The sequence below is a fragment of the Muntiacus reevesi genome, chromosome 1, assembly GCF_963930625.1.
Source record: "Muntiacus reevesi chromosome 1, mMunRee1.1, whole genome shotgun sequence".
NCBI lineage: Eukaryota > Metazoa > Chordata > Mammalia > Artiodactyla > Cervidae > Muntiacus > Muntiacus reevesi.
Genome location: NC_089249.1, coordinates 120,149,708 through 120,177,436, shown reverse-complemented (window position 1 = coordinate 120,177,436; position 27,729 = coordinate 120,149,708). Strand labels below are relative to the sequence as shown.

The 27,729-nt window shown below is 36.9% G+C and overlaps 1 protein-coding gene across 9 annotated transcripts in view; it reads right to left on the bottom strand.

Annotated features, from left to right (window-relative positions):
* Nucleotides 1-697: 697 nt before the first annotated feature.
* The window catches only part of SSX2IP (SSX family member 2 interacting protein), a 58,659-nt gene continuing 31,627 nt past the window's right edge, over nucleotides 698-27,729 (bottom strand). For 3 of the 9 annotated variants that reach the window (XM_065910015.1, XM_065910023.1, XM_065910083.1), the window contains 10 exons: nucleotides 21,026-21,136; nucleotides 19,307-19,442; nucleotides 16,897-16,972; nucleotides 16,638-16,827; nucleotides 12,648-12,798; nucleotides 11,038-11,174; nucleotides 10,512-10,685; nucleotides 7,490-7,604; nucleotides 6,847-7,012; nucleotides 698-4,404 (listed from right to left, as the gene is read on the bottom strand). In XM_065910015.1, the coding sequence (XP_065766087.1) occupies nucleotides 4,227-4,404; nucleotides 6,847-7,012; nucleotides 7,490-7,604; nucleotides 10,512-10,685; nucleotides 11,038-11,174; nucleotides 12,648-12,798; nucleotides 16,638-16,827; nucleotides 16,897-16,972; nucleotides 19,307-19,442; nucleotides 21,026-21,136 (1,434 nt within the window). In that variant the 3' untranslated portion in view covers nucleotides 698-4,226. The remainder of the gene's footprint in view (nucleotides 4,405-6,846; nucleotides 7,013-7,489; nucleotides 7,605-10,511; nucleotides 10,686-11,037; nucleotides 11,175-12,647; nucleotides 12,799-16,637; nucleotides 16,828-16,896; nucleotides 16,973-19,306; nucleotides 19,443-21,025; nucleotides 21,137-27,729) is intronic. The other 6 variants (XM_065910033.1, XM_065910042.1, XM_065910048.1 and 3 more) reach the window with 6 other exon arrangements.

Here is a 27,729-nt window from a genome sequence, read left to right as displayed (position 1 = left end):
CTCAGTGCTCACCAAATAGCTACATTTCCTGGGTCTTCCAGTCTTGTTTGTTGTTAGGATGGAGCTGTAGGCCTAGGTTCTGGATGAAGTAATGTGTACAAAGCATGTCTCTTTCAGATCTGGTTCTTAAGAGTCAACATCACCAACCGGTCTGCTTTTTCCAGATTTGACAACACTGTGGGCCATGTGATCCAGACGGCATAAAGATGGAGGCAAGACTGCCGAATCCACATTGATCATTTCACAAGCAAGAATTCAATCTTTGTATTTAGCCACACCAGTTTGGTATTTTTCATTGTAGAATGGGTTACTCTATTCCATTGCCCTGTGTAAGGAATCAAACTACATCAGATTGGAAATCAACCCAAAAAAGGTGCCTACCACTACTGAGAAAGATGAGTTTAAGGATTTGGACCTGAAATTTAGTCCATTCATGCCAATGAAGCAATGTGTCATTATACGAGTATAAATACTACTTGTTTCATTAGTATTTCACATCTCTCATTAACAAATATCCCATGCTCACTATGCATTAAGCATCTTACAAGGTACAAGTATTTCTGGATGTAAAATATGAGTATGGAAGAGGATCTCTACCAGGATCGTTATATACCACTGGCATTACAGTACCTCCTGAGACCTCTGAAATGAGGTATTTATAAATGTTAAAAAAAAAAAACAACACTCAAGTAAAATGTTTTTGTATAAATCAAATAATTTAATTAGTTCCATTCCACTTTAATCTACATCCAACCTGAAAAAAAAAAAAATGCATCATATTTAGAGAAATGACCAGGATAATCTATCTCATTATCCTTATCTACATGGCCCAAATCTTTGCAAATTCTTTCTCTATTAGATAATAATACATGTTCTTGTGGGCAGTAATTCTTAATGCTGCTTTGCAGGTATTTTGATTGTAGAAAACAAAACCCAACACCCCAAAAAAACAAAATAATATATTAGTTACATAGTTCTTCCCATAGGAAATAACACAAAGACTCTAACTAGAAGTTTGCCACAGCATTGTTATGAGATGGATATACAGTCCTGGAATAGAACAATCAGTCCAGGGTTATCACCAGACTAAACATCTGAACAGCATTTCCCATCATTTATGACAATTTAGGTTTTTTATAGCTGGTCTTTCACTCAACCCAGAGATTCTCAGTGGCAGAAAGCATTAGATGTCTTTCTCTCCCTAGTAACTGACTAGAAGGTATTAATAAGGCCTGACACAGCAGGTACTTTATTTGTTTATGAAAAGGCTTTTTAAAATTAAGGATAAACATAGGGGAAAAAATATATTTACTAGACTTCCATGACTCACGTATATTTTAAATACACTCTAGAAATAAGAACATGATTTGCATCAGGCAACAAGGCATTTTAAGACTTTTAGAACGGGGACTCACACAGGGGCTTGCTAGCTCACAGTCTGCAAAAACCTCTCCCTGCATCCCAGGTGTTTTCCAACTCCATCAGGGTGGGTCAAGACTGGATTCCAGGGTGCTTTCCTTCTCACCATGCACCGTGAAATATGTTTTCCCAGAAAACCTGTTATATCACAAGCCTATGAACAAGCCTGGTCAGCAAAGGTAGGAAAAATGGAACTTTTAAGTAATGATAGTATTTTAATTATACTATGAAGGAACCATTTTGCTGTGGACTGGTCTGTGAATCTAAACATTTAATGCATTGCTTCTGTAAGAAAATACCTATTTATTAAGTTTAATTTTTATCTTAATTTCCTGGTAGGATTATTCTTCTATTAAGTTTCTCATCATATACTGAAGATACAAAAATTTAAGAGTAGGAAATAAAATTTTTCTCTATTTCCTTTGCCACTTTTATGCTTTGAAAATTCAAAATGGGTATGCTAGGTAAAAACAAATAAGGCACAAAGTATTTCAGATTTGCATCCTAATAAACAAGAAGACATTTAAGATGGTCAGGAGGACTTTCAAGCAAAAGTGAACATGGTACTCTCATGCACCATCATGGCTAAATGCAAGACTGCCACACGGCTGAACTACCCGTACACTGCAAATACCTACAGAAGGAAGGGAAACAAAATCTAGTAGTTTTATGTGTGGACTCAGGAGTTATCCAGCATGGAAACCTTTTTAACATTCTGGGAAGCTTTGCGTAACTAGGAACCATTGTTGGAACGTAAAGCAAACGGACACTGCTAAGTAAAACACACGACTTCCGGCAGACCCATGCACATTTCAGAAGTATGAGGACCCTGGCTTTCATCTGACCGTTCCTTTCACACCTGAGATTTCAAAGTAAGTCTCAAGGGAATTTTTCTTTTCAATAACAGAATTCAACCAACTTCAAAATGGAAAGAAAAAACATGCTGCTTTGTAGAAATCCATCACCATGGAATGCAACATTCCCTAAAATAAGATCTACTTTAAAAATTAGAACGAGTTTCTAACCAAGAACATCATGGAAACCCCTGGAAAAAAAAATCCAATTCTTGACAAATATATCACTATCTAGAAAATTTGACTGCTTTTCTTTGATATCATTATTGCTCAGTTCAATTCAGTTCAGTTGCTCAGTTGTGTCCGACTCTTTGTGAGTAGCCAAAGAATTATACCACCAGCTGAATCTTCCTTTGGAATATGGTACTATTTCTGAAATTCTGCATAATTTCTAATATTTTAAATGGTAAAGAAAGGGCATGCACCAAGCTGAATGTAGTGAGGGACTAATTTGCTTTTGCTCAAGAGCCAGCTTTTTGAGACTGTAACTGTGGTACTTTCACTAAAGTCTTATAAAATACTCAATGATATGCTACTAACCCTGAAAAAGTTTTCTATTCAGTGAGTGGGTGACAAAAGTACTATTTAACATGACAAATTTTAATGGGACAGCCACAACCAGGTGAGTGAATATAAATGGTTAGAACTGCTAGAAAATGGGAAGGCAGATGGGCCTCAACTACAATACCTGCAGCAAGGACTGGATATGTGTAGGTTTCTACATGCAGAGATTAAATAGGGGTACTTAAAGCTTTCTGATGAAAATCCTGGAAAGGGCTTGAGCCCACACTTACATTATTCTTACTATAAATAATAACAACAATAACAACCATGAAGAAACATGCAATTAGTCCTGAAAATAAAACAAGTCTGTCCAGAATATCATAGTATCTGGACTATAAAATCTGATCATTTATGTTGTCAGATTTCCTTATTACTAAATATCTCATTGAAAAATTATTAAAGAATTACTGGCAACTATACAAAGCCTTTGCTGGTACAGGCATTACAGTATGGGTACCCATCTGGTAAAGAAAATATCACCATCCAAACATCCTAAATATCAGTATCTTCTAACACGCAAGTATCCTAAGCCAATACTCTTAAACTGTTTTATCCAAAGGTACTCTTGTCATCTTGCCTCTATTACCCTAAAATCAACAGTCCTTTGAAAAATTATAATATCCTTCATATTAAAAAAATCCAATGCTGTAGAAATCTCAAAAATGGAATGTTAGTAATGTTAATTATCTAAAGAACTTGGCTTCATGGAATAGCTTTTGAGTATTTATTGCTCAGATGGGTTCAAAAAATTCTTAAACATAATGTGGCAATGGCTTTCATATATCTGTAACAGAATATCACTAATAAAAATTTATTGGCATGAAATACTATAATTATGGATGTGTAAAATCTTTAAATCTTAAAGCCTCAACATAATCATGTATATCTATGTACAAAACATACATAAACTTCACTTTATTTAAAACATATGAAAGAGGGAATTTCAAATCACATTAAACATAATAAATATAGAACTTGCTTTGTTAAAAATCTACAGTATACATTCAAGGAAAGGCTAAACTTCCAATGCCAACTATGTATGAGACAAAATTAAACATTTACAATAATCAGTTTCCTAAAAGTGCTATTTTTAATACCTATAATAGGAAACTCATTCTAGTGCTTTGTTTACACCCAAATGTGTATACATTCCTTTATTCACAGAACCAGATGCTTCTGTTACTAAAAATACATATCCAAAGTTTTTATATCCTTTTAAATAGATTTAACATTTTAGCTCTTTGGGGGAGGAACAGGGAAGTCCAAACAAACAACACAGACGATCTTAAATTATTAAGAGATCACTGACTTTATAACATGCCCTGTTTCAACTCAGATGTGAAATCTGATGACCACGTTAATGAAAAAAAGAACTCCCTGTTCATATATCTAAGGTAAGTCATCCTTCTCTACATGAGAATTTGTGTAGGTCGAGGAGCATCCACTATAGCAACCTTCCTGTGACCCAGGCCTTGACGACATGCTCCACTTCTGATTCGTACATTCTCTTCCAACCTGATTTGGCTTGGTTTCTTCAGGGGTGATATTCAGTACACTGATTGAACTGCTGGGGAAAGAAAGGCAGGTCTTAATCATCATTTCCTCCTCCCTTCATACCTCAGATGTGCCTGAATGTCTAAAATCTGATTCCTCCCTAGCTCCACGCTAAATAAAAATTTTGAGGACACACTGGTCAAGAACACACAAGTGCTTTAACATCGTCTAATTTATCACTTTGATCTATCCACCTATTTATTTATCTGTTCAGTCTACTCTGAAGGTTGCTACCCAACCAGAGCCTAAGGTAGATAGATAACATGTGAGTTTTGAAAGCTAATGTCTCCCATACCACAATGTTCTAGTCTTTTTATGCTTTCTTTCTTCACTCATCGATTTGTTCATGCACGCTTTCGTCTTCCATCCATTCAGCCATGCAGATATTTAATGAGTGCCTACAAAGTAGTTCAGAGTCCAGACCCTGAACAGATGGTTTAGGTTCACATCCCAGCTGGACCACTTAGTACATCATTTCTGGCAAGTTAAACCCTGCTGTTCTTCAGCTATAAAGTGGAAATAATAAAAGAACCCATAACTCATAGGCTTGGGGTGGAAACTAAATAAGTTAACACATACTAAGCATGTGTGATGATGCTTAATTAACTTTAAGTGTCAGACAACAACAATTTAAGTGTCTGAACACTGATACAGCCCCCTGGCTTCAGAGATACTGTCTGAGGTATGCTCTGCAACCAGCCTCAAAACAAGGAAATTTAGTTAAATGATTACTTACAAATCATGGGGCTGAGTCAATGAACAATACATTTTTATCAACTGAATAGCTTAATTTTCTCCATAAAACTTACTTTTCCTAAATATTCATTTTTTGGTGTGACTTTGGTTAATAACTCAACCTTATAATGCGGAAATCCTTAAAAAAACTAAGTTGCTTTAATTCTAAAACTCTAAACCAAAAACATTGACGATTTTATACTTATTTGCTTAAAAAAGAAAGGCACTTGCTTATAAATCAGATTCAGAATCCCTGCCATCTCAGATGAGATGAGATCAATGGTGAACGAAGTTTCCTACATAACTTAGCATGTGAGTTACTTTGCCTGGAATGTAGGTACAGCTGATATATAAAATTCCACTTTACAGTGAAGGAGGAATGAAGATGCTGCTATAGAAATTAGGCATAAATACTCCTAATTATCTTGCCATAATCTTATTATAAAGTGCTTTAGGAGCAGGAATACAAATATACCAAATAATTAAAAATTTCAAGGCCAATGTCAAGCTGCACAGTTTCTTGCCTGATAACTAGTCACATGAGTCTTATTTAATCCTCAGAGGCCAGCAACTGGGAATAGCTTAATGAAATTTTCTTAAGCTCCAAAATTCTGTTTCTATGCCACTGATACTGTTCAGTGTAGCTCTTGGAATACAAACAACAGAAAAGCATTTTTATAACCCATTTATGTTTACATATATTTTTATATGCTGCTACTGAAGGTTTCAGTTCAGTCGCTCAGTCGTGTCCGACTCTTTGCGACCCCGTGAACCGCAGCACGCCAGGCCTCCCTGTCTATCACCAACTCCCAGAGTCTACCCAAACCCATGTCGATCGAGTCGGTGATGTCATCCAACCACTTACAAAGGACCAAGTACTGTTTTAAGTGTTTTACATATACTGGCACTGAATCTCACACAGTACCCTTAACGTAGGTACTAAATGTTGGCCTTTTTATTAAACACAGTGTCTTCAAGGAGTTATAACTAAAAACGATTATGTAAAAAAGTAAAAATTTTAAATATGTAAATAAAATTGAGGCAACTAGGCTACGTTCTCTTCTAGATACAGAATGCATTATAAATTATAAGCATACTTCATTTTATTGCATTTCAACTTACTGTACTTTGCAGATACTGTGTTTTTTACAAACTTAGCTTAAGACCAAGCAAAATACTGAACTGTAGCAGTTAAAAGCAGTTATCGGGCTTTGCTGAGGAGTGTGGAGCAACTCTGCCTGTCCTGTCACCCTTGGACACAGATCCTCATCACCAGCCAAGGGAAGGTAGTTTTTCTCAGATCTTTGTCCTTCCAAGTCCATAACAAGGGCATACCACATGAGATGCTTAAAGAGGTACTCTATAGAAACTATCAATGCAATATCCTTCTATTCAATACAATTAAAATATTAAGTAACTCCTGAAATAAGATTGTACTTTAAGTTGTATTTTACCCGTGAAATAAAAAGAATCACACATATATATGAGTCAGCTCCCAGAAGACAGGGACCAGAGCTACCTTGTTCACTACTGTATTCCCCTCACTAATAGGCACCTCTATGTAATGGATACCCAATAAACATGTGCACAATGAATGAGTCAGTCTACTCAGTTCCTCTTCAGAGCCTTTACTATTGCTCATCCTAGACAGGCCAACTCTCCCTTCACAACGCCTCTCTAGCACTGTAACAAGTGTGGGAGATCACCTACAGGCCAGTACCTATGTTCAGATGCACAAGAACGTGTCTGGCAAAAGTCTGAAGTAGAAGGAGAAGCAGGAAGAGACTTAGTCAGTTTAGACGTGCAAACTGGAGACCCGCTAGGCACACCATGAGGCTTCTTTTGCCGTGACCTCGAGTGTAATGTAGGGGTGTCCCGATCAGAACCTGTTTTTAAGGAAAAAAAAAAAAAAAAGAAGGAAGAAAAAGAGGCAGTACATATGAGGAAGCATTACTAATAAATATAGTGAAGGTAATCAACTAGGATCCTATTCTAGGTTCATTTGCAGTTCTGAGGGAGGGGTGAGAACAAATTAACCTGAGTATCTTCTGTACATATGAGTGTAGTCTAGCTAATCTGGGGATCTTTGCTATGGTCAGTCCACAAACATTTAGGAGGATCTAGTTTAAAAAATACTTCTACATTGTGAATTTTCAAAACTTGACATTACACTCACAAAAGTTGTTTTGGGTATGCAAAGTCCTCCTATCATTTCTATTTTGGTTACAGTAAATTAAAATATCAAAGCTGACTTTTATTCCAATTAGAGAGTTCTTACTGGTGATTGCTAAAGTTATATATTAATAATCTACAGTACTTTATTTACATGTATTTTCAGATTAAAAAGTTTATGAAGTACTCACTTCCTGAGAAGGCACTGAAAAGTTTCACATTTTCTGAGTTCTGGTGGTCAAAGGTAGTCATATTTAAAAACTGTTGCTTTAACCAACTGGCTCTTTCTTCTTCAAATGCCTTTCTCTACCGTAACAAGCAAACCAAAGAAATACTGATCAATATTTCAATATTCACACAGTTGCCATTTCACATAATTTCTCTAGGTATTTGTGTTTTCTCTCTGACTATCTCTATATATTAAGTCAAAGGAATTAACCCTAGAAAACTAAAATTAAATTTCATTTAAGAAAGCTGTTAAAAATTCACCTGTTTCTCCTAACAAGTCAACTACTGATTTCAAATCAATTCTGAATAAATTCAAAAATATAACACAGAAAAATAGGCACATTAGCATAACTTTAAACATATAGAATATCAGCATAACTTTTGAACATACAAAACATGGTAAATATAAGATTACAAACAAGAGAAAAATACCCCATTGTAAACTAATCACTTGGGGGAAAAAAGGCTTCATTGAGCACCGCTCTCTTCCTCAAGCCAGACCCAGCGCCTCGCAGCCATCATCACTTGACCACAAGAGGGCGCATGTCAAACTCCCCCTTCCGAATAGGTGATGGATCCTAAATTCTCCCTCACCTCTCAGGTCTCTGTTTCCCACCTCTGTACTCAGTGAACTGAGGCAGGCTGATGCTCAAGCAGAGAATGGGGAGTGGTATGCAAAAGTATCTCTTGGAGTGGCATGGAGAGAGGTGAGGGATATGAGCTCAGAAACAGAGGTGCTCCCATAAGACAGGAGAAAATGCTGGCACAAACTGTTTCCTGAGGAAGATAATAGCTATAGATAACACAGAATTTCATAATTAAGGAGGAAGGCCATGTCAGCCTCTTAAGATAACATACAGTCTTTCATTCATAAACATTAATACAAAATCACAGATCACCAGACATTTGAAGAAAAGTAATAGCATAAAAGAAAAATGCCAGGAAAAATAAAGAGAACTGGCCATGGGTAAAGTTCAAGGCAAGTTTTTTTAAGATAACACAAATTATCAGACAGATTTACAAACATCTGTAAAATATAATGCGAGACACAAAACAAAAAATACACTATAAAACTTAAAAGATAAATTGTGAAGTAAAAACTCAGTGGATGAAGTGAAAAATCAAACTGACCTTGCTGAATACCAGGTTGGTGACGCACAAGATAAAAGAGAAAATATCCCCAAATTCGGAACATAAAGTCAATCTATAGATGTAGTCAGAAGGCCAAATATTTGTCTAGCAGAAGTTCCAGAATGCAAGAGAAGTCAGAGAAGGAAAAAATACAGAATTGAAGAAAATATCCCTAAACTGAAGAAATATAGCATCTTCAGGTTAAAAGGAGCTAACCAGATCTACCCTGGTAAAATTTCAGAACTCTTAGCTTAAGAACATAAAATTCCAAAAGCTTCCACAGAGAGGGAAAAGCACAGCACAGCTGTCTAAAATCAACGCAGGGTATATTATAACCAGGCTGCCATGAGCAAAGTAAAACAATGGGAGAATTAGAATAACTCAGAGTTTTGAAAGGAAAAGTTGGGAAACTAAATTCTACATCCAGGCAAACCAATCAAGTATGAATATATTTTTGGGTAGTCCAGAATTCAGAATATTTTTCACTCACACACACTTATGAAAAAATTATTCAAGAAGGTAAAACAGATTGAAAAAGGAACCCAAGAAAGAGAATATGAGGTAGAAGTTGAATCTGATTCAGAAATCATAAAGAAAGCACACCAAAAAAAGTCAAAGAATTTACTACAGATTCCCTTGTGTGTGACAGTCTTAACAACAAAGAATATTACAGAGAAGTGTCCAAACATATTAATTGGTTATAGAATGAATAATATTTACATAATCACAATGTTATCAGTGTTCTTTCTGGTTTTCAATTCTTAAATCTCAATGTTGGACAAAGTACTTACACGTGAATTTGTATTAAAAGTCAGAAAATAAATGTGGTAACACTTGACAGTGAAAAATAGTATCACTGACAAAAACTGGGGAGTCAAGGGGTAAGAGCAGTGCAACAAGGATAACTACAAGGATGCCCTCACCTTTCACTTCAGGGATAAACCTATACTGTCTAACATTGAGCAAACATGAAATGGAAGCATTAAACAAACTTACTTAAAGTAAAAAAATCAACCAGGAGAAACAGTTCTTTAAAAATTAGCTTAAAAAAGTAAAAATATTATGAAGAAATCATATGTATATGAGAAATACTGTAGATGGGAGGTATGGTAAGGGTTCTAAACTCCTTGTGTTTCGTAGTGGGGAATCAATAGGCTGACTGTAGGAAAAAAGGCTGAATTTTATTCAAGTTAAAATAGTTTTTCCCAGAAGAATCATAAACCTTCAATAGTGGTACCTCTAAGGAATGAAATTGTGAGAAGAATGAAGGATACTTTCACACCTTGTAGCTTTTTGGAATGAGTTTTGTTTTTTTTTAAATCATGTCCAGACATTACTTCCCTAATTTTTGAAAGGGATATAATGTACGTAATACACTACTAAATAAAAAAACGAGCTGCTGAAGTGCACACACACACAGTTCATCCCTGGGTAAGGCAACGGCTGGCGAGAGAGACTTTCATGTATACTGTATTCTCCTTTCCCTTAAAAAAAAGAAACCAAGACACTCTCTCAGTTAAACTCTCTCCTGATTTTACATCTACATTGAGATGACATATGCCCAAAAGAAATCTCTTGGGTGAAGCTAAACTCTTAACAGTAGAAAGCTACCCAAAAGGCATGACAAATGGTTAGTTTTTTCAATATTAAAATTTTTCTCAATTCCCAAATCTGAAGGCAAAATGATATACCTCTATTATAGCTTCCATTTCGAGCTATTTTGTGAAATCACTGGTAAAATACTTGAGGAAATGTACAGCAAAGAAACAAAAAAATAAGAACCTCAATGCATTCTAGTGAGGCTTCTCCAGGACCTTCAAACATTCTACAAGGAAGGCCAATTGCTTAAAATACCTCCAATCCTAGGCGAATAGCTGCTTCTGTAAAGCTTCGTCTTTCCTTCTCGAAATTCTTTTTCTGCTCTTTAAATAGGGACCACTCTTCTTTGAGGCGTTCCTTTTCTTCCAACAAGTAACAGTCTCGTAGCAGTGAAGTGGTGTCATCATCACATGCAGTAGCGAGCTGCTGCTATTAAATTTTAAAACATAGTAAGTTCCAGAGGGTCCCTGCAACACTCCAACAAGTTGAAATGAAAGCAAGGGAAAAAAGCAGGCCAAACTTCAGGGGAAGGAGAGAGACGATAAAGAATCAGAAAGTCAATGGAAATGAGGAGCCTCATTTCCCAAATGCTTCTACTCTAAAAGGCAAAGCATCAACTAATGATGCTTTGTGGTCTACCTGCTAGCAAGCAGAGAACTTAGACTGTAAAACATCAAGTGCTACATATCTTACAAAATAAAGGAGTAAAAATCTAGTAAGATTCAATAAAATTCTGACCCTTCACAGGGGAGAAGAGCTTTAAAAGGTGCCTTGCATTTACCTGCAAAAGTTGCTGCTGAGTTTTAATCATCTCTTTACACTGCTGAATTTCTAACTCGAGTTTTTCAGTTTCTTGTTCATGGTCTTGTCGTGAGATTACATCTTCATCATTAAAGCCTTCTAAGTGTACCTTTGAAACTAACACAAAACCAATAAGTTGACATAAACCTTACAGTCTCCATTTTAGTTTATGGCATTTGGGGACATATACTTAAAAATCAAGAAATAAATTTAAAAATCAGAAAGGTTTTCCCTTTCTGGAATCTCAGAGCTTTTCTAAAAGGTAGTTATTTCCTTTGTCCTTTAGAAACTCCACTAGCTATAATAAAATAGAATAAAAGGTATATTACTTTTATACTAAAAAAATTTTAAAAGTAAGCAGCTATAATGAGTTCATGGTAACTATAATATAAATTCTATATATATTATATATAACTATATATAAATTCATGCTATTTCTGGACTAAATGATATCCTTACTTACAAAGTTCTATTGCCAACATTTAACTTGTAATTTGTACTTATTCAAGATGATGTCCTAATTGGAAATGTTAACCTACATTCCCAGAAAAATTAAAATTCATAAACTATACTCTTTTGACACTTCCTCAAAGATCAGTGCAGGATTACAAATCTTGCTCTGTTATTAAATTTGACAAATATCAGGTCCAAAAATACTTCCTATTTACTAATAGACAGTGATGACTGAAATCAACAAAATCTTATGTAAATTAATTTTGATACTCTAATTGTTCTGACTTCACTTTTTAAGACAATTAGCATTGAGACTGTCATTTCTGACCCTTTAGAATAAATTTTCTTTAAGTAGACTGCATTTACCTAACAGATGTCTTAATTTTCTTGATTTAAAAGCATGCAAACTTGAACAAATATAAAATATTAAGGATATACTCATCAACATAAATCTACTATGTATCTATAATGACAGGAAGCGGTTATCTAAAAATAATATACTGTTGAGTGAAAAAAGAACAGCGTAGAAAAAAACATGTAATATTCAATTTATGGTTTGTAGACATTTAAATAAGTATTTTGCAAATGCAGAAAGGTCTAGAAAGGTATGCACAAAGCTGTTAAGTGTTACACATAGGGAACAGAGACCTGACTATTATCTTGGGTTAGCCAAAAAGTTTATTTGGATTGTTCCATAAGATCTTATGGACAAACCTGAATGAACTTTTTGGCCAACCCAATACCTTATATACTTCCTAACTGACATTTTGCATCAAATGTCTATTATCTTGAAAATAATTAAAAAATGAATTACTAGCAACCTATGAATATGCAAGTATCTAGGAATAATAAGAAAAGGGCTTATATTTATACTATATTATGATAATATTTCCTGATTGCCAAGATATAATAAGAGACTCAGTTTACTTTTTTCAGCTGTCTTCTGCACTCAGAATGGATGGACATAATATGTCCTTTTTTGAGAGATTCTGAGAGCAAAGCGTATTTTTAGGCAGAATTTTGCTTTTCAAATTGCCAGGCTGAGCTAAGGACTTGCGTCTGAGCCCGTAACTTGACTTTCCTAGGTAGCTTCCTGAGAGTCACAGCTTCCTCCATCTGCATTCAGGCGGTACTCACCTTGGTTATCAAGTTTTTCTACGTGACTTTTCAAAATTCTCCACTGTTTCCTGATGCTGTTGGTAAGCTGCTCTCTCACAGTCTCACAGGAAAGGTCCCATATACTCTCTCTACTCAGTTCCCCAGCATCCTCTTCAACATCAGAGATAACCTACAAGTAGCCAGAGATGAGAGGAAGAGACCAGTATCTTAAAAATGACTTTAGACACTCAGACAAAAATCATCAGACTGATGGTCAGAGACATGTATCAAAAAAATTTCTATGTTGTATGTGAAACATAAATGACCTAGTTCTTAATATTAATGTCTAGAGAAAAAATAATTAATACTGGAGATAGAAATTCCCCAGTTCAGGTCTCTTTAAACCTGAGTTTGAAGCCAAATACGGTTAGTGACAAAGGCATGGAGCTGTGTGAGGAAGAGTTATTCACAGCCTGTCTCATGTTGTGTGAGGTGCTTTCACATGTCCACTGGTCCTCAAATCATGTTCACATCTGAGGAAACTGAGGCTTAGAGAAGTAGACTAACTATCCCGATGTCACACAGCTCTAATCCAACCTGCTTCCAAGTTTGGCTGTTCAGACAACTGAAACTGTGAAAAAAATCTCCAAAGTAAAAGCAACTATTAATCCTATTTTTTTCAAATAATTTTTAAAATGAAATTGGAAATATTTTTCTCTGTATTCTACCAGGACATTAAATCACTGGAAACTGTAGCAACTTTGACTGATATGATCAAATAGAATCAAAGCAGGAGAAAGAACACAGGGAAGCAATACTAAATGTATACATGTCATAATAACCTGTATCTACATAAAATGGTCCTAATTTGTTATTAACATTCAGGAAAGTAGATATATATACTTAGCTAATTTGAATAATAAATATCTTGCTGGAGAAAAAAAGAAGAAAAGAGAAGATAAAAACAAAGAAGGGCTGGTTAGACTGTTCCCACATGCAGGGATGGCAGCAGTGAGGTAGTGATGAAGTCTGAAGAACTATACCAATATCTGAGGTCAGCAATGGGCTGACAGAGGTCAGGGTCTCCCAGGGGGCACAGATGGGGGAAAGGCCCAGGGTATGGCTCACTGTGACGCTGGTTCTTGCCAATCAACACTCTGGAGCTAGCTGACAATTTTTCCAAGGAGCTACACCATTTCAAGAAATACCAGAACACTACAAATTCATTATTAAAATTAATAATTGCCACACATTAACAACTGCCAGACTGAGTGTAAAACCTTTAATGAGAATTAAAAACACACTTAGCAAAAAAAAAAAAAAATCACCACACTTAACTTGAATTTTGGGTATATATTTTGGCTACAATTTAGTCAGCAAAATAATAAATGAAAACTTGGATGCTAACTAGGCATTCCAAAGTTATGTTTTACTAATGAGCCAAAATCTTTCCTTACAAGTAAGGAATGGCTGAATTACTTTTAGGAGAAAGTGGATCTAGAGAAAGATCTTCTAAAAATAAGAAATACACTTAAGGGATTATTGTTTCTAAAAACTTCAGCATTTGAATTATGAAAAACTATACAGGATATTATCATTTGTATTAAATTTAATTTTTAAATAAATTTAATTTAAAAGATACTTGCTCCTTGGAAGAAAAGCAATAACAAACCTAGACAGCGCATTAAAAAGCAGAGATATTACTTTGCCGACAAAGGTCTGTCCAGTCAAAGTCATGGTCTGGTAGTCATGTATGGATGTGAGAGTTGGACCATACAGGAGGCCGAATGACAAAGAATTGCTGCTTTTGAACTGCTGTTTGAGAAGATTCTTTAGAGTCCCTTGAAGTACAAGGAGATCAAACCAGTCAATCCTAAAGAAAATCGATCCTGAATACTCACTGGAAGGACTGATGCTGAAACTGAAGCTCCAATGCTTTGGCCACCTGATAGGAAGAACTGACTCATTAGAAACGATCCTGATGCTGGGAAAGATTGAGGGCAAGACGAGAAGGGGAAGACAGAGGATGAGATGGCTGGATGGCATCACCGACTTGACAGACGCCAGTTTGAGCAAGCTCTGAAAGATGGTGAAAGACAGGGAAGCCTTGTATGCTGCAGTCCACGGGGTCACAAAGAGTCGGACACGACTGAGCGACAGAACAGTAACAACACTACTATCATTTCAGAAAGATCTCCTTCACTTACCACCTACTTTTGCTGACTAGAAGTTGGTAATGAGAGGTGAGGAAAGGCTGGGCCCAAAACTGAATAACTAGAGGAGTTATAGAAACGATGCCAACCCTGGCAAAGTGTTAGTGAATTATGAACTATCCAAAGTGATGGAAAACCTTTCAGAGAAAAGGTTAATTGAGGGAATATAAGATGTCAACATTAAGCAGATCTCAAATTGGAGAGTCTAAAAGAACATTAAGGTTCTTTAAAGGAGGAAAAAAAAGGTAGAAAATGAGCTTATCAGTAGGACTGATTTTTGATACTACAAAGTAATCCTCAGATACAGGTTAAAAAGGGGCTTCCCAGGTGGTGCTAGTGGTAACGAACCCGCCTGCCAATGCAGGAAACCTAAGAGACATGGGTTCGATCCCTGGGTCAGGAAGAGCCCCTGGAGGAAAGCAGAGCAACCCACTTTCGTATTCTTGCCTAGAGAACCCCATGGACAGAGGAGCCTGGGGAGCTACAGTTCATGGGGTCACAAAGAGTGGACACGACTGAAGCAACTCAGCATGGCTCAGCACACGTTAAAAAACATGTCTGGTGACTTACTGGTAATTAGCACTTTCCATCAAGATCATCATTTTCACATTTTAGTTACTAATGTGAACTTGCCTAAATTCAAATTTCTATGTGAAGAACTAAATTTAAAAAACTTTTCACCAATATGTGACTTATTTTTTTCAGACCTCTATACATTAGGCCCTTATCAAATTATCTCCCTACGCTTTCTATCTCAAAAATACCCACTAAGGGCTAATTCAAATGTGACTTTCTCTGTGATGCCTTCCATACCTGTTTTGTTTTATACACTGTACCACCCTATGTACCTGTTAATGTGCATAATAATCACTTCTCTATACACCTCTCTCTCTCAGAAAGAGCTTCTTGCAGGATGCAATGGTCTGAATGCTTGTGTTCTCTCAAAACTCATATGTTGAAATCCTAACCTCACAGCATTAACAGGTGGGTGACCTTAAGTAAGTGATTAGATCACGAAGGTGGAGCCTTCATAAATGGGGTCCCCATGAGTTCTCTCGCCTCTTCCCACCGGATGAGGACAAAAGTTAGCAATCCAACCAGGAAAAGGGCCCTCACACACACCCACTCTGCTGGCATCCAGATTTTACACTTCCAGCCTCCAGAACTGTGAGAAAACATTTTGTTGTTTATAGGCCAACCAGTCTATGGGACTTTGCCTTAGCAGCCTGAACTAAGACAAAGCAAACAGTCAAAATCTTCTTAGCTTTTTCTTTCCAGGGATTAGAGCACATAATGGACATTCAATAAATTTATGGACCAAGTGATCATTTGGTTCCCAAAGTTACTAAGAGTTTCGCTCTCTGAGAAGTAGAGCCTGCTGAAGTTACTGAAAACTGAAGCTACTTAAAGGACATTTGGCACGATGCTTAAAAGCAGGAGTTGTGGAGTGAGACAGCCTTGGATTCAAATTCTAGTTTTGTCATATGTTGACACTGAACTGGCTTTTGTGCCTCAGTTTCCTCACCTATAAAAACAGGGACAATTACAGTACCAAAGCCATCAAATTATTGTAAGACATAAGTAAGACAATGCTTATAAAGTGCTTTTCAGGGTGCATGGCACAGATTGAGTCCCCAGAAAATCATTTCCATCATTTCCCACGGCATGTCAGGAAACTTAAGAGACATTTTTAGGGGTTGTCAGAGTGACTGGGGGTAGCATAGCAGTCCAAAATATCAACAGTGACCTATCTACTGTTTTACTTGTTCTAATGAACAATCTGAAGACTGTATTAAGAGAGTAAAGAGCCACTTACAGTTCCTGCACTATCATCTGCTCTTTCTCTAGGTTTCTGCTTTTGGGGAGAAAGAAGAGAAATCATTTCCTTTTTCATTTGCTGAAGAACCTTCTTAAGTTCAGCATTTTCCATTAGGATTTGTTTCTGACGATATTCATAATCATTCAAGAGAATTTTATACATTTCATCTTCGTTCCTGAGAAAGAAACTGTCAGTATGAAAATGCAGTAGAGAAAGGGAAGTCTGGTGAAATGTGTCAGTTTTAATCGTGCTTTACCTGGCTTCAGTTTTACCCGTCCGCCAGGAGCCTCTTTTCCCATCAGCTCTCCCCACATAATTTAAAACTTCCATAGCTACAAACATGAACACAAAGAACAAAACCAATGCTTACATTACATGTTGAAGTGTTTAAAACCCTAACACTCTATATGAATGAGGGACATAAGTTAACCTGGTATACAGATTAGGATTTGGGCTCAGACAGTCCAGATTTTAAGTTTCAATTCCATCACTCATAAACATCTTGGCAAGTTACTTAACTGCTAAGCCTGTTTCTTCATCAATGGGGTAGTAATAATGAAAGCATCTAAGAGCTGTTGTGAAGATTGAAAGAAACGTTAAAGTACTTAACACAGTAAGTACTTACTAAGTGTTAATTTAATTATCATTATTAAATTTTATCATCAGGGTTGACACACTATGGCCTGCAGGCAACTGCCTGATTTTTTTTAATTAAATTTTTATTAGAACATAGCCTCACCATTTGTTTATATATCTTCTATAGCTACTTTTGCACTATAATGGCAGAGTGACAAAAGACCATAGAACCCACAAACGTCAAAATATTGACTATGGGGACCTCGACAGAAAAAGTCTGCCATGCCCTGTTATCTTGACCACCACTGACATCGTCATCAAAGGAGTCAAGGTTCCTAACAGTATTAATGTGTCTTCTGCCCCAAGTGGAGATGAAAGCAGTTGACATAAAAAGGAATGAGATGAGAATAAGTATTGTAATTTTAAAGCTGATTAAAAAATCATTACAGAATGGTCACTTCCAGTTGGGTTTGGAACAGGAAAAGAACTAGATACAGATAATAAAATGGCTCTGCTACAGAGTTAAATATTTAATAAACTTTTCTAAGTGTTATATTTTATACTTCTAGTATTTCATCCTGCTCTTTGTTATTTCTCTCATGAATGAATAAGAGGTTAACCAATCTTAAAAAGCAATAAGTGTTCAAACTGAGTTTAAGATTTATCATCTCAGAATATGTAGATTTCTAACCTTGTATTAATTGATAATTATTGCTTTCATTTTTCAATCAATCTTAAACTGAAATGTTCAAATGACTGTAACAGTGCTCCTGTACCGCATGAGAGAGAGCCAGTCCCCGCTGAGCCGCTCACTGCTAACAGGCCTGGCCGCCGCATGACAGCCGGAGACATCTGCTCCTCAGCTGTCGTGTGCAAGTCCAAGTTCAGAATAACGGATAATGTGGGTTAGGTGACAGTGTACAGTCCACTTGGAAACCACTCTTCAATAAATCAATGCACACATTTCCTGTACCCTGAATCTTGGCAGGCCTGCATAACTTTATCTGTGTAGCTCTACTTTTGTGTCTCCGTAGTTCTATTTTTCTGAAGTATAGTTTATTTACAATGCTGTGCTAATTTCTGCTGTATAGCTAAGGGACTCAGTTATACATACATATACGTTCTTTTTTATATTCTTTCCCACTATGGTTTACCCCAGGAGAGTGCATACAGTTCCCTGTGCTATAAGTAGGATCTTCTTGTTTACTCATCCTAAACAGTTTGCATCTAGTAACCCCACACTTCCACTCCATCCCTCTCCTTCCCACCCTTCCCCCTGGCAACCAGAAGTCTGTTTTCTATGTCTGTGAGCCTGTTTCTGTTTTATAGATAGGTTCATTTGTCCCATATTTTAGATTCCACATATAAGTGATATCATATGGTATTTGTCTTCCTCTTTCTGACTTACTTCACTTAGAATGATAATCTTTAGTTGTATCCATGTTGCTGCAAATGGCATTCTTTTTATGGCTGAGTAGTGCAGTTCTATTTTTTAATCTACACTATTTACCTCAAAGCATGCATAAACTTAGATGAAGTAAGTGGTTAATTAAAGATTAACCACTTAATTAAAGATTACTTTGTTATTCAAAAAAATAACAGAAAAAAGTATATTTTAGCAAATTTTAACTTTCACTGTCAAACTATACTTCAAAGATGCACAGCTAAATTAACTGAAAAGAACTCCAAGTGACAAGAATTTGGCCTGATGAACAATTTTATGAAGTTAACTAAAAAATCACACTTTCGAGACTCAGGAACTGATCCTAATCTTAATATCACAGTTCTTTGCTATGAAAGATTAGTCTGTCCTCTGGCTTAGCTCTCTTCTGTGGATTAATCCTATATCTGTCATGTTAAAAAAATATATATGCAATTCTTATATGCAACTAAAGTAGCAAAGCAAAATCACTATTTTTCAAGTAACCAGTTGTCTCAATTTCTAGTTCATATCGATATATACCATCTACAATCAGTTGTATAAAGAATGAAAATGACACTTCATGAATTACTGAGCTCAATCCCTCTACATTTCTTAGTGTAATACTAATTTATTTCCCTTTGTTTTATCTTAGCCAGCTGCTTTTTACCAATTTTTTTATCCTTCTTGTTCATAACAAGTTGATGTAAACGTTCCTTTAGTTTGTTATATTCACGCTCTTTTCTCTTCATATCATGATTATATTGAGTAGCTCGACTTGCAATGATATTTTGTAATTTCTGCACCTAAAAAAAAAAAAAAGCATTTTATATTAAATGAGTCCCTTTCATAATGGTAAACTCGGTTAAAATGTACAAATTCAAAAGAGAGAAGTCATCCTACAATTCGGCTCCTCATAGAATAGTTTAAAAATTATAGGATTATTCTTCCTTCTCTATAACCAGTGGAAACCACTATTTAAAACATCATTAAATAAAGCAGATAAAATGTTTATTTTTTAATTCTTAAATTTCCAGAGCTTCTAACTCTCTAAATTACCTTCTACACCTTTCATCCTAGATACATAGATTCTGATCACTTAGAAACCACAAACTCTTATGGAAGTATTAATGTGATTAAAGCTTCATTTGAAATTAGACCATTTGTAAGGACTTCCTTTTACCAGGGCTTGAATCATTTTATTCCCTCTCAATCTGTGACAAGCCCAATTAGTCGTGGCATGTGGCAGCAGATAAACAGGTTTGTTTTTCTCTGATCAAAAACAGTTCTCAAATTAGAGTAAGACAAACAGCAGACAGAATCTGGTTCAGACATTTGCTAATAAGTACATATTATACACCAACCACTACTGGTCAATGTTTGTATCTGCTACAACTTCTTAGGCAGCCCTGGATGGGAAGTAAGTTCTATACAGACATTCTTTATCTCTGCTAGAGATGATCACGTTTAACTTAGTCCTTACTAAAGAAGAAGGATAGTCATACCATTTCAAGTATAGTCAACAGATTAAGTCAAAATTTTCCGTGAAATAACTCAAGGAAAAGTATACATGACCTTGTGGTTTAGGTAAGATACTTCATTACCCACTTACAAAATATACTACTACATAATCAAACATAGCAAAACAAACCTGTCTAAATCGCTATAAGGTTCTTCAAGAAATATGCTCCCTTAAAAGTCTAATTATCATCAAAGCAACATATACAACACTGAAAATGTTCTGCTTTTATAGTGATCATGTGGTCAGAAATCAAACCTCAGAGCAATAAAAACCTCGTGATTTCTTCTTATATAAATTCAAAGATAATTTCAAAAGCATTATTAGCTCTATAGGTCCAAATACCAAATAATCAATTAAGCAAAAATGAGATTAGAATTATAATGTCTTCAGCCTAGAAATGAGACTTTTAATGTGAATTGCTTTTTTCAAACAGTAACTCGTGTGTTCATTTAGTCAAGTAATTGTCTCATTAGACGGACAATGTCAATATTTCAGAAAGTTCAGGAAGAAGCATTCAAGATACAAGTAAAGGTATGACAGAGAATAAAAGATCTGCATTTAAAGCACCCTTGTGTCTGACAAAAACTGACTGTGCGTGCTGAGTCCAGGATGGACGGTGGAGAAGCCTGGATGCCACAAGCTGTGCAGACATCCTAAGCCAGATAAACCCTGGGGAGGGGGAGCTGAGAAGGCTCCTGACCTCTCAGTTGGGCAACACAATATACACGGAGGTCTGCCATGCCAATCTGACACAGGATGAATAAACGGTTCTTTCTTGTTATAAAGTTAAGTGACCATTACAGTCACTTCAAATTACAAACAAAAAAAAATTCACTTAAACTTTATCTGCAACAACTGACAACTCACCTCATCTTTCTCATTTTTCAGTAGCTGATGCAAATTCCTATTCTTGCATTGTAATTGTCTGTCTCTTTCCTGAAGACCAATCATTTCTCTCCTGGAGGTTTCCAGTTGTTCCTAAAACATTAGTAGGCAATTTTGACTAAAATTAGCATTGGATTCAGAGCAACTGAATCCTTAAAAGATTAGTAAAAACAAGTTACATGCACTAGGATTTGTTACCTAAAATTGAAGTTTAGCAGCACACAAAATATTTAAAACAATTATTATAAAGCTTGATACTATAGTTACAAATTTTAAATTTGGATAGCAAATTTTACTTAATTTAAATACCAATTTTAATATATATGCAAAAGACCTTCAAAGTGGATCCTTCGAAAGATCCTTCACCTATTCCAGTGATATTGCCACTGAACATTTTCATAATTTCTTTTTAATACTTTTAACACTTCTACGGCACACTCTTAAGAAAGATCCAGAAATGATTTGGAGCTAAGTCTGAAGACAGGTGACTAAGCAAAGTAAAACACTCCAGGTCAGAAAAGGTGGGACTGCAGCATACCAGTCCTGCCTCGCAAACGGTAAACTCTCTCAAAACCTTTCCCCAAAGGCAATGGCAGCATTGCCAGAATCAATATGGGATTAAAATGTGTGTCTGTTAGTTGCACAGTCATGTCTGACTCTGTGTGACCCTGTGGACTGTAGCCTGCCAGGCTCCTCCATCCATGGGATTTTCCAGGCAAGAATACTGATGTGGGGTGCCATCTCCTTCTCCAGGGGATCTTCTCGACCCAGGGATCGAAGCCGGGCCTCCTGCATTGCAGGGGAATTCTTTACTGTCTGAGCCACCAGTGAAGCCCTGGGATTAAGATGTTCACTTTCAATTCATTTCACACATTTCCAGAGGAACTGTGCCAAAGTCTGTATGAAGCTGCTGGAATATTTTTAAATCCTCTCATCTTTATAAAATATAAAAGGCACTCAAGTGATGTCACAACTAACCACAAACAACTTGCATGATCTCTGTAACAATGGACCTCAAGAAAAATTTAGGAATATAAATTAGATAGCTACAAGGCTGCCAAAATTTCCTATCATACTTAAAACTTCCTATCATGCCAGATCATCTGGCACTGGGCCAGCTGACATGTCCCATACACATCAAATCAGATTCTCTCAGACTCATCCCCACTTTACATGAACTCACCATCTTCTCTGCAAATCTATTTCTTACCCCAGTGAATCATACCACCATCATCAGTAAATTCAAATCAGAGACCTGAACAGTATCTTTAATTCATGACTCTCTTTTCCCCAAATTCAGTTTTTCATAAAATTCTACTCATTCTACTTCTTGAGTTTTCCTCATATCTCACTCTTACTCTCTTCACTGGCACTTCCTCAGTTCAAGTCCCAACCACCCCGGGACTGAGCAATTGCTAAGAACTGCTAAGAGATGACCTTTTCACCAGGCTTTCTGAGCCCTTTTCCTCCATTCCTCTATCATCTACACCCCCTTCTCTAATCTCTTCAACCAACTGCAAGACGGATGGTCACATGAGGCCGTGTGTTTACACTCCTTGGTGCCTCCAGGTTTCTGCACAATGCCTTTCATACCTGGAGACGGAGTCCCAGCCTCATATCTTATTATTCTTCATCATATATCACATAGATCAGCCTCTACCAAGCTATTTGATGTTCCCTGAAAGGAAAATGCTCTTATCTCCATGCTTTTATATGGATCATACGCTCTGCCTAGAATGGCTTTCCCAACACTAGTGAATTCTTTTTTATTAATTTATTTCTTTTAATTGGAGGCTAGTTACTTTACAATATTGTAGTGGTTTTTGCCATACATTGACATGAATCAGTTATGGGTGTACCTGTGTTCCCCATCCTGAATTCCCCTCCCACCTCCCTCCCCATCCCAAACCTCTGGGTCATCCCAGTGCACCAGCCGTGAGCACCCTGTCTCATGGGTCGAACCTGGACTGGCGATCTGTTTCACGCATGGAAATATACGTTTCAATGCCAGTATCTCAAATCATCCCACCCTCACCTTCTCCCAAAGAGTCCAAAAGTCTGTTCTTTACATCTGTGTCTCTTTTGCTATCTCACATATAGGGTCATTGCTACCATTTTTCTAAATTTCATATATATGCATTAATATACTGTACTGGTGTTTTTCTTTCTGACTTATTCACTCTGTATAATAGGCTCCAGTTTCATCCACCTCATTAGAACTGATTCAAATGCATTCTTTTTAATAGCTGAGTAATAGTCCATTGTGTATATGTACCACAGCTTTCTTAACCATTCACCTGCCAATGGACATTTAGGTTGCTTCCATGTCCTAGCTATTATAATATAGTGCTGTGATGAACATTGGGATACACGTGTCTCTTTCAATTCATGTTTCCTCAGTGTGTATGCCTAGCAGTGGGATTGCTGGGTTGTATGGCAGTTCTATTTCCAGTTTTTTCAGGAATCTCCACAGTTTTTCATAGTGGCTGTACTAGTTTGCATTCCCACCAACAGTATAAGAGGGTTCCCTTTTCTCAGCACCCTCTCCAGCATTTATTGTCTGTAGACTTATTAATAGCAGCCATTCTGACCAGCATGAGATGGTACCTCGTTGTCGTTTTGATTCGCATTTCTCTGATAATGAGTGATGTTGAGCATCTTTTCAAGTGCTTGTTAGCCATCTGTATGTCTTCTTTGGAGAAATGCCTGTTTAGTTCTTTGGCCCATTTTTTGACTGGGTCATTTATTTTTCTGGAATTGAGCTGCAGAAGCTGCTTGTATATTTTTGAGATTAAATCTTTGTCAGTTGCTTCATTTGCTATTATTTTCTCCCCTTCTGAAGGCTGTCTTTTCACCTTGCTTATAGTTCCCTTCATTGTGCAAAAGCTTTTAAGTTTAATTAGGTCCCATTTATTTATTTTTGCTTTTTTTCCATTACTCTCGGAGGTGGGTCATAGAGGATCCTGCTATGATTTAAGTCAGAGTGTTGTGCCTATGTTTTCCTCTAGGAGTTTTATAGTTTCTGGTCTTACATTTAGATCTTTTATGCATTTTGAGTTTATTTTTGTGTATGGTGTTAGAAAGTGCTCTAGTTTCATTCTTTGACAGGTGGTTGACCAATTTTCCCAGCACCATGTTAAAGAGATTGTCTTTTCTCTATTGTATATTGGAGAAGGCAAAGCAACCCACTCCAGTACTCTTGCCCGGAAAATCCCATGGACGGCAGAGCCTGGTAGGCTGCAGTCCATGGGGTCGCAAAGAGTTGCACACAACTGAGTGACTTCACTTTCACTTTTCACTTTCACGCACTGGAGATGGAAATGGTAACCCACTGCAGTGTTCTTGCCTGGAGAATCACAGGGATGGCGGGGCCTTGTGGGCTGCTGTCTATGGGGTCACAGAGAGTTGGACACGACTAAAGCAACTTGGTAGTAGCAGCAGCTATTCTATATTCCTGCCTCCTTTATCAAAGATAAGGTGTCTATAGGTGCATAGATTTATCTCTGGGCTTTCTATTTTGTTCCATTGATATATACTTGTCTTTGTGCCAGTATCATACTGTCTTAATGACTGTAGCTATACAGCCTGAAGCCAGGTAGGTTGATTCCTCCAGTTCCAATCTTCTTTCTCAAGAGTGCTTTGGCTATTCGAGGTGCTTTTGTATTTCCATACAAATTGTGAAATTATTTGTTCTAGTTCTCTGAAAAATACTGTTGGTAGCCTGACAGGGACTGCACTGAATCTACAGATTGCTTTGGGTAGTATACTCATTTTCACTATACTGAATGTTCCAATCCATGAACATGGTATATTTCTCCATCTATTTGTGTCATCTTTGATTTCTTTTATCAGTGTTTTATAGTTTTCTATATATAGGTCTTTTGTTTCTTTAGGTAGATTTATCCCTAAGTATTTTATTCTTTTCATTGCAATGGTGAATGGAATTGTTTTCTTAATTTCTCTGTTTTCTCATTGTTAGTCTATAGGAATGCAAGATATTTCTGTGGGTTAATTTTATATCCTGCAACTTTACTATATTCATTGATTACCTCTGGTAATTTTCTGGTGCTGTCTTTAGGGTTTTCTATGTAGAGGATCATGTCATCTACAAACAGTGAGTTTTACTTCTTCTTTTCCAATCTGGATTCCTTTTATTTCTTTTCCTTCTCCGATTGCTGTGGCTAAAACTTCCAAAACTATGTTGAATAGCAGAGATGAGAATGGGGACCCTTGTCTTGTTCCTGACTTTAGGGGAAATGTTTTCAATTTTTCATCATTGAGGATAATGTTTGCTATGGGTTTATCATATATGGCTGTTATTATGTTGAGGTATGTTCCTTCTATTCCTGCTTTCTGAAGGGTTTTTATCATGAACGGATGCTGAGTTTTGTCAAAGGCTTTCTCTGCATCTATTGAGATAATCATATGGTTTTTATCTTTAAATCTGTTAATGTGGTGTAACACATTGATTGATTTGCAAATACTGAAGAATCCTTGCATCCCTGGGGTAAAGCCCACTTGGTCATGATGTATGATCTTTTTAATATGTTGTTGAATTCTGTTTGCTAGAATTTTGTTGAGGATTTTTGCATCTATGTTCATCAGTAACATTGGCCTGTGATTTTCTTTTTTTGTGGCATCTTTGTCTGGTTTTGGTCTTAGGGTGATGGTGGCCTCATAGAATGAGTCTGGCAGTTTACCTACCTCTGCAATTTTCTGAAAGAGTTTGAGTAAGATAGGTGTTAGCTCTTCTCTAAATTTTTGGCAGAATTCATCTGTGAAGCCATCTGATCCTGGGCTTTAGTTTGTTGGAAGATTTTTTTATTACAGTTTCAATTTCCATTCTTGTGATGGGTCCGTTAAGATTTTCTATTTCTTCCTGGTTCAGTTTTGTAAGGTTATACTTTTCTAAGAATTTGTCTATTTCTTCCAAGTTGTCCATTTTATTGTCATATAGTTGCTGATAGTAGTTTCTTATGATCCTTTGTATTTCTGTGTTATCTCTTGTGATTTCTCCATTTTCATTTCTAATTCTGTTGATTTGATTCTTCTCCCTTTTTTTCTTGATGAGTTTGGTTAATGGTTTGTCTATATTATTTATCTTCTCAAAGAACCAGCTTTTAGTTGTATTGATTTCTGCTATAGTTTCCTTTGTTTCTTTTTCATTTATTTCTGCCCTAATGTCTTATGATTTCTTTCCTTCTAACCCTGGGGTTCTTCATTTCTTCCTTTTCTAGTTGCGTTAGGTGTAAAGTTGGGTTATTTATTCAATTTTTCTCTTGTTCCTTGAGGTAAGCTACATAGAGTTACATAGAGAAGAGAAGAGGGAGGAGGAAGATAGAGGTGATCAGGAGGAGAAGAGGGGGAGTCAAAAGGGAAGAGAGTAATCTAGCCAGTAATCAGTTCCCTAAGTGTTCCCCACAGGCCAGAACACCCAGAGAGATCCACAGAATTAAGTAGAGTAGAGAAGGGGCAGGGGGAGATAGAGGTGACCTGGGGGAGAAAAGGGAGAGTCAAAAGGGGAGAGAGCAATCAAGCCAGTAATCACACCCCTAAGTAAAAATGGGTACTAGAAGATTAAGATTCTTAAAAGGTACAAAACTGATAATACCAAAAAGCAAAGATTAAAAATCTAGAATAGATGTCAGACTCTCAAAAATACAATATTAAAAATACAAAACAAAATCAATCACAAAAATTATAAAAAATATATATATGAAATTTGCTTTAAAAATAGGGTCTTTTTTTTGCAGGGTAATAGTAGGTTATAAAAATGAAAATTAAAGAACTTAATTTTTTTTTAATTTTAAAAATTATAATAGTAAAAATATATCTAGGAATTTCTCTGGAGCTCTTCAGGGCAGTGTGGGGTCAGTTCACTTTCAGATAATTCTTCATACCAGCTTATACTTCTTAAGGTCTATATGTCCCTTCCAAGCTTCTTAGCCAATGCTAACTACAGGGTTTTAATCTGTTGCACCTGTCACTTCCAGAGAGGTCCCCACTTCTTTATTTTGGTTTCCTCTGTTTGCAAGTCTCTTCAGTGTCTAATTTCCACCCTGACACAAGGGGAGGAAGGTGGTCACTTATTTGGGCTCAGTTTGCTGTGGGGAGGGAGAACACTGTAAACAAATATCATTGACATGCGTGGGGAGTGTTCACAGTGTATGGACCACAGTGGGTTTGCCCCAGCTCACAGCGGCGTGTGCTTTCCCGGTCTACACTGCTCAGGCTCCAGGTTGCTCTGCAGGGGAACTGTCCAAACCGGGCCCTGCATTTCCTGCACTTCTCAGGTCTAAGCTGCTCAGGTTCAGGTTCTCAGGTACCCCACAAAGTCACAGACTCGGTTGGGCATGCGTTTTGTGCCCTTCCCAGGTCGAGCAGCTCAGGTGACCAGGTGCTTGGTGAGCGCACTGTCCCAGGTGGGGTGTGTGTCTTAATCACCTCCCCAGTCCCAGCCGCTTGGTTTCCTGGTTACGCCACGAGAGCGCTGTCTCAGGTGTGCCATGTGTCTCCTCTGGGGAGCTGATCTCTGGCTGCGACCCTCCTGGCAGATGTCAACCATCTAGAATCCCAGGAAGACTTGGGTTAGCAACCGGGAGCCTGCTCACAGTTTGGGGGAGGATGCTGGTCTCTGGGGCCAAGATTGCCCCTTGCCTTCTGACTCTGGCTGTCACCAGTCTGCC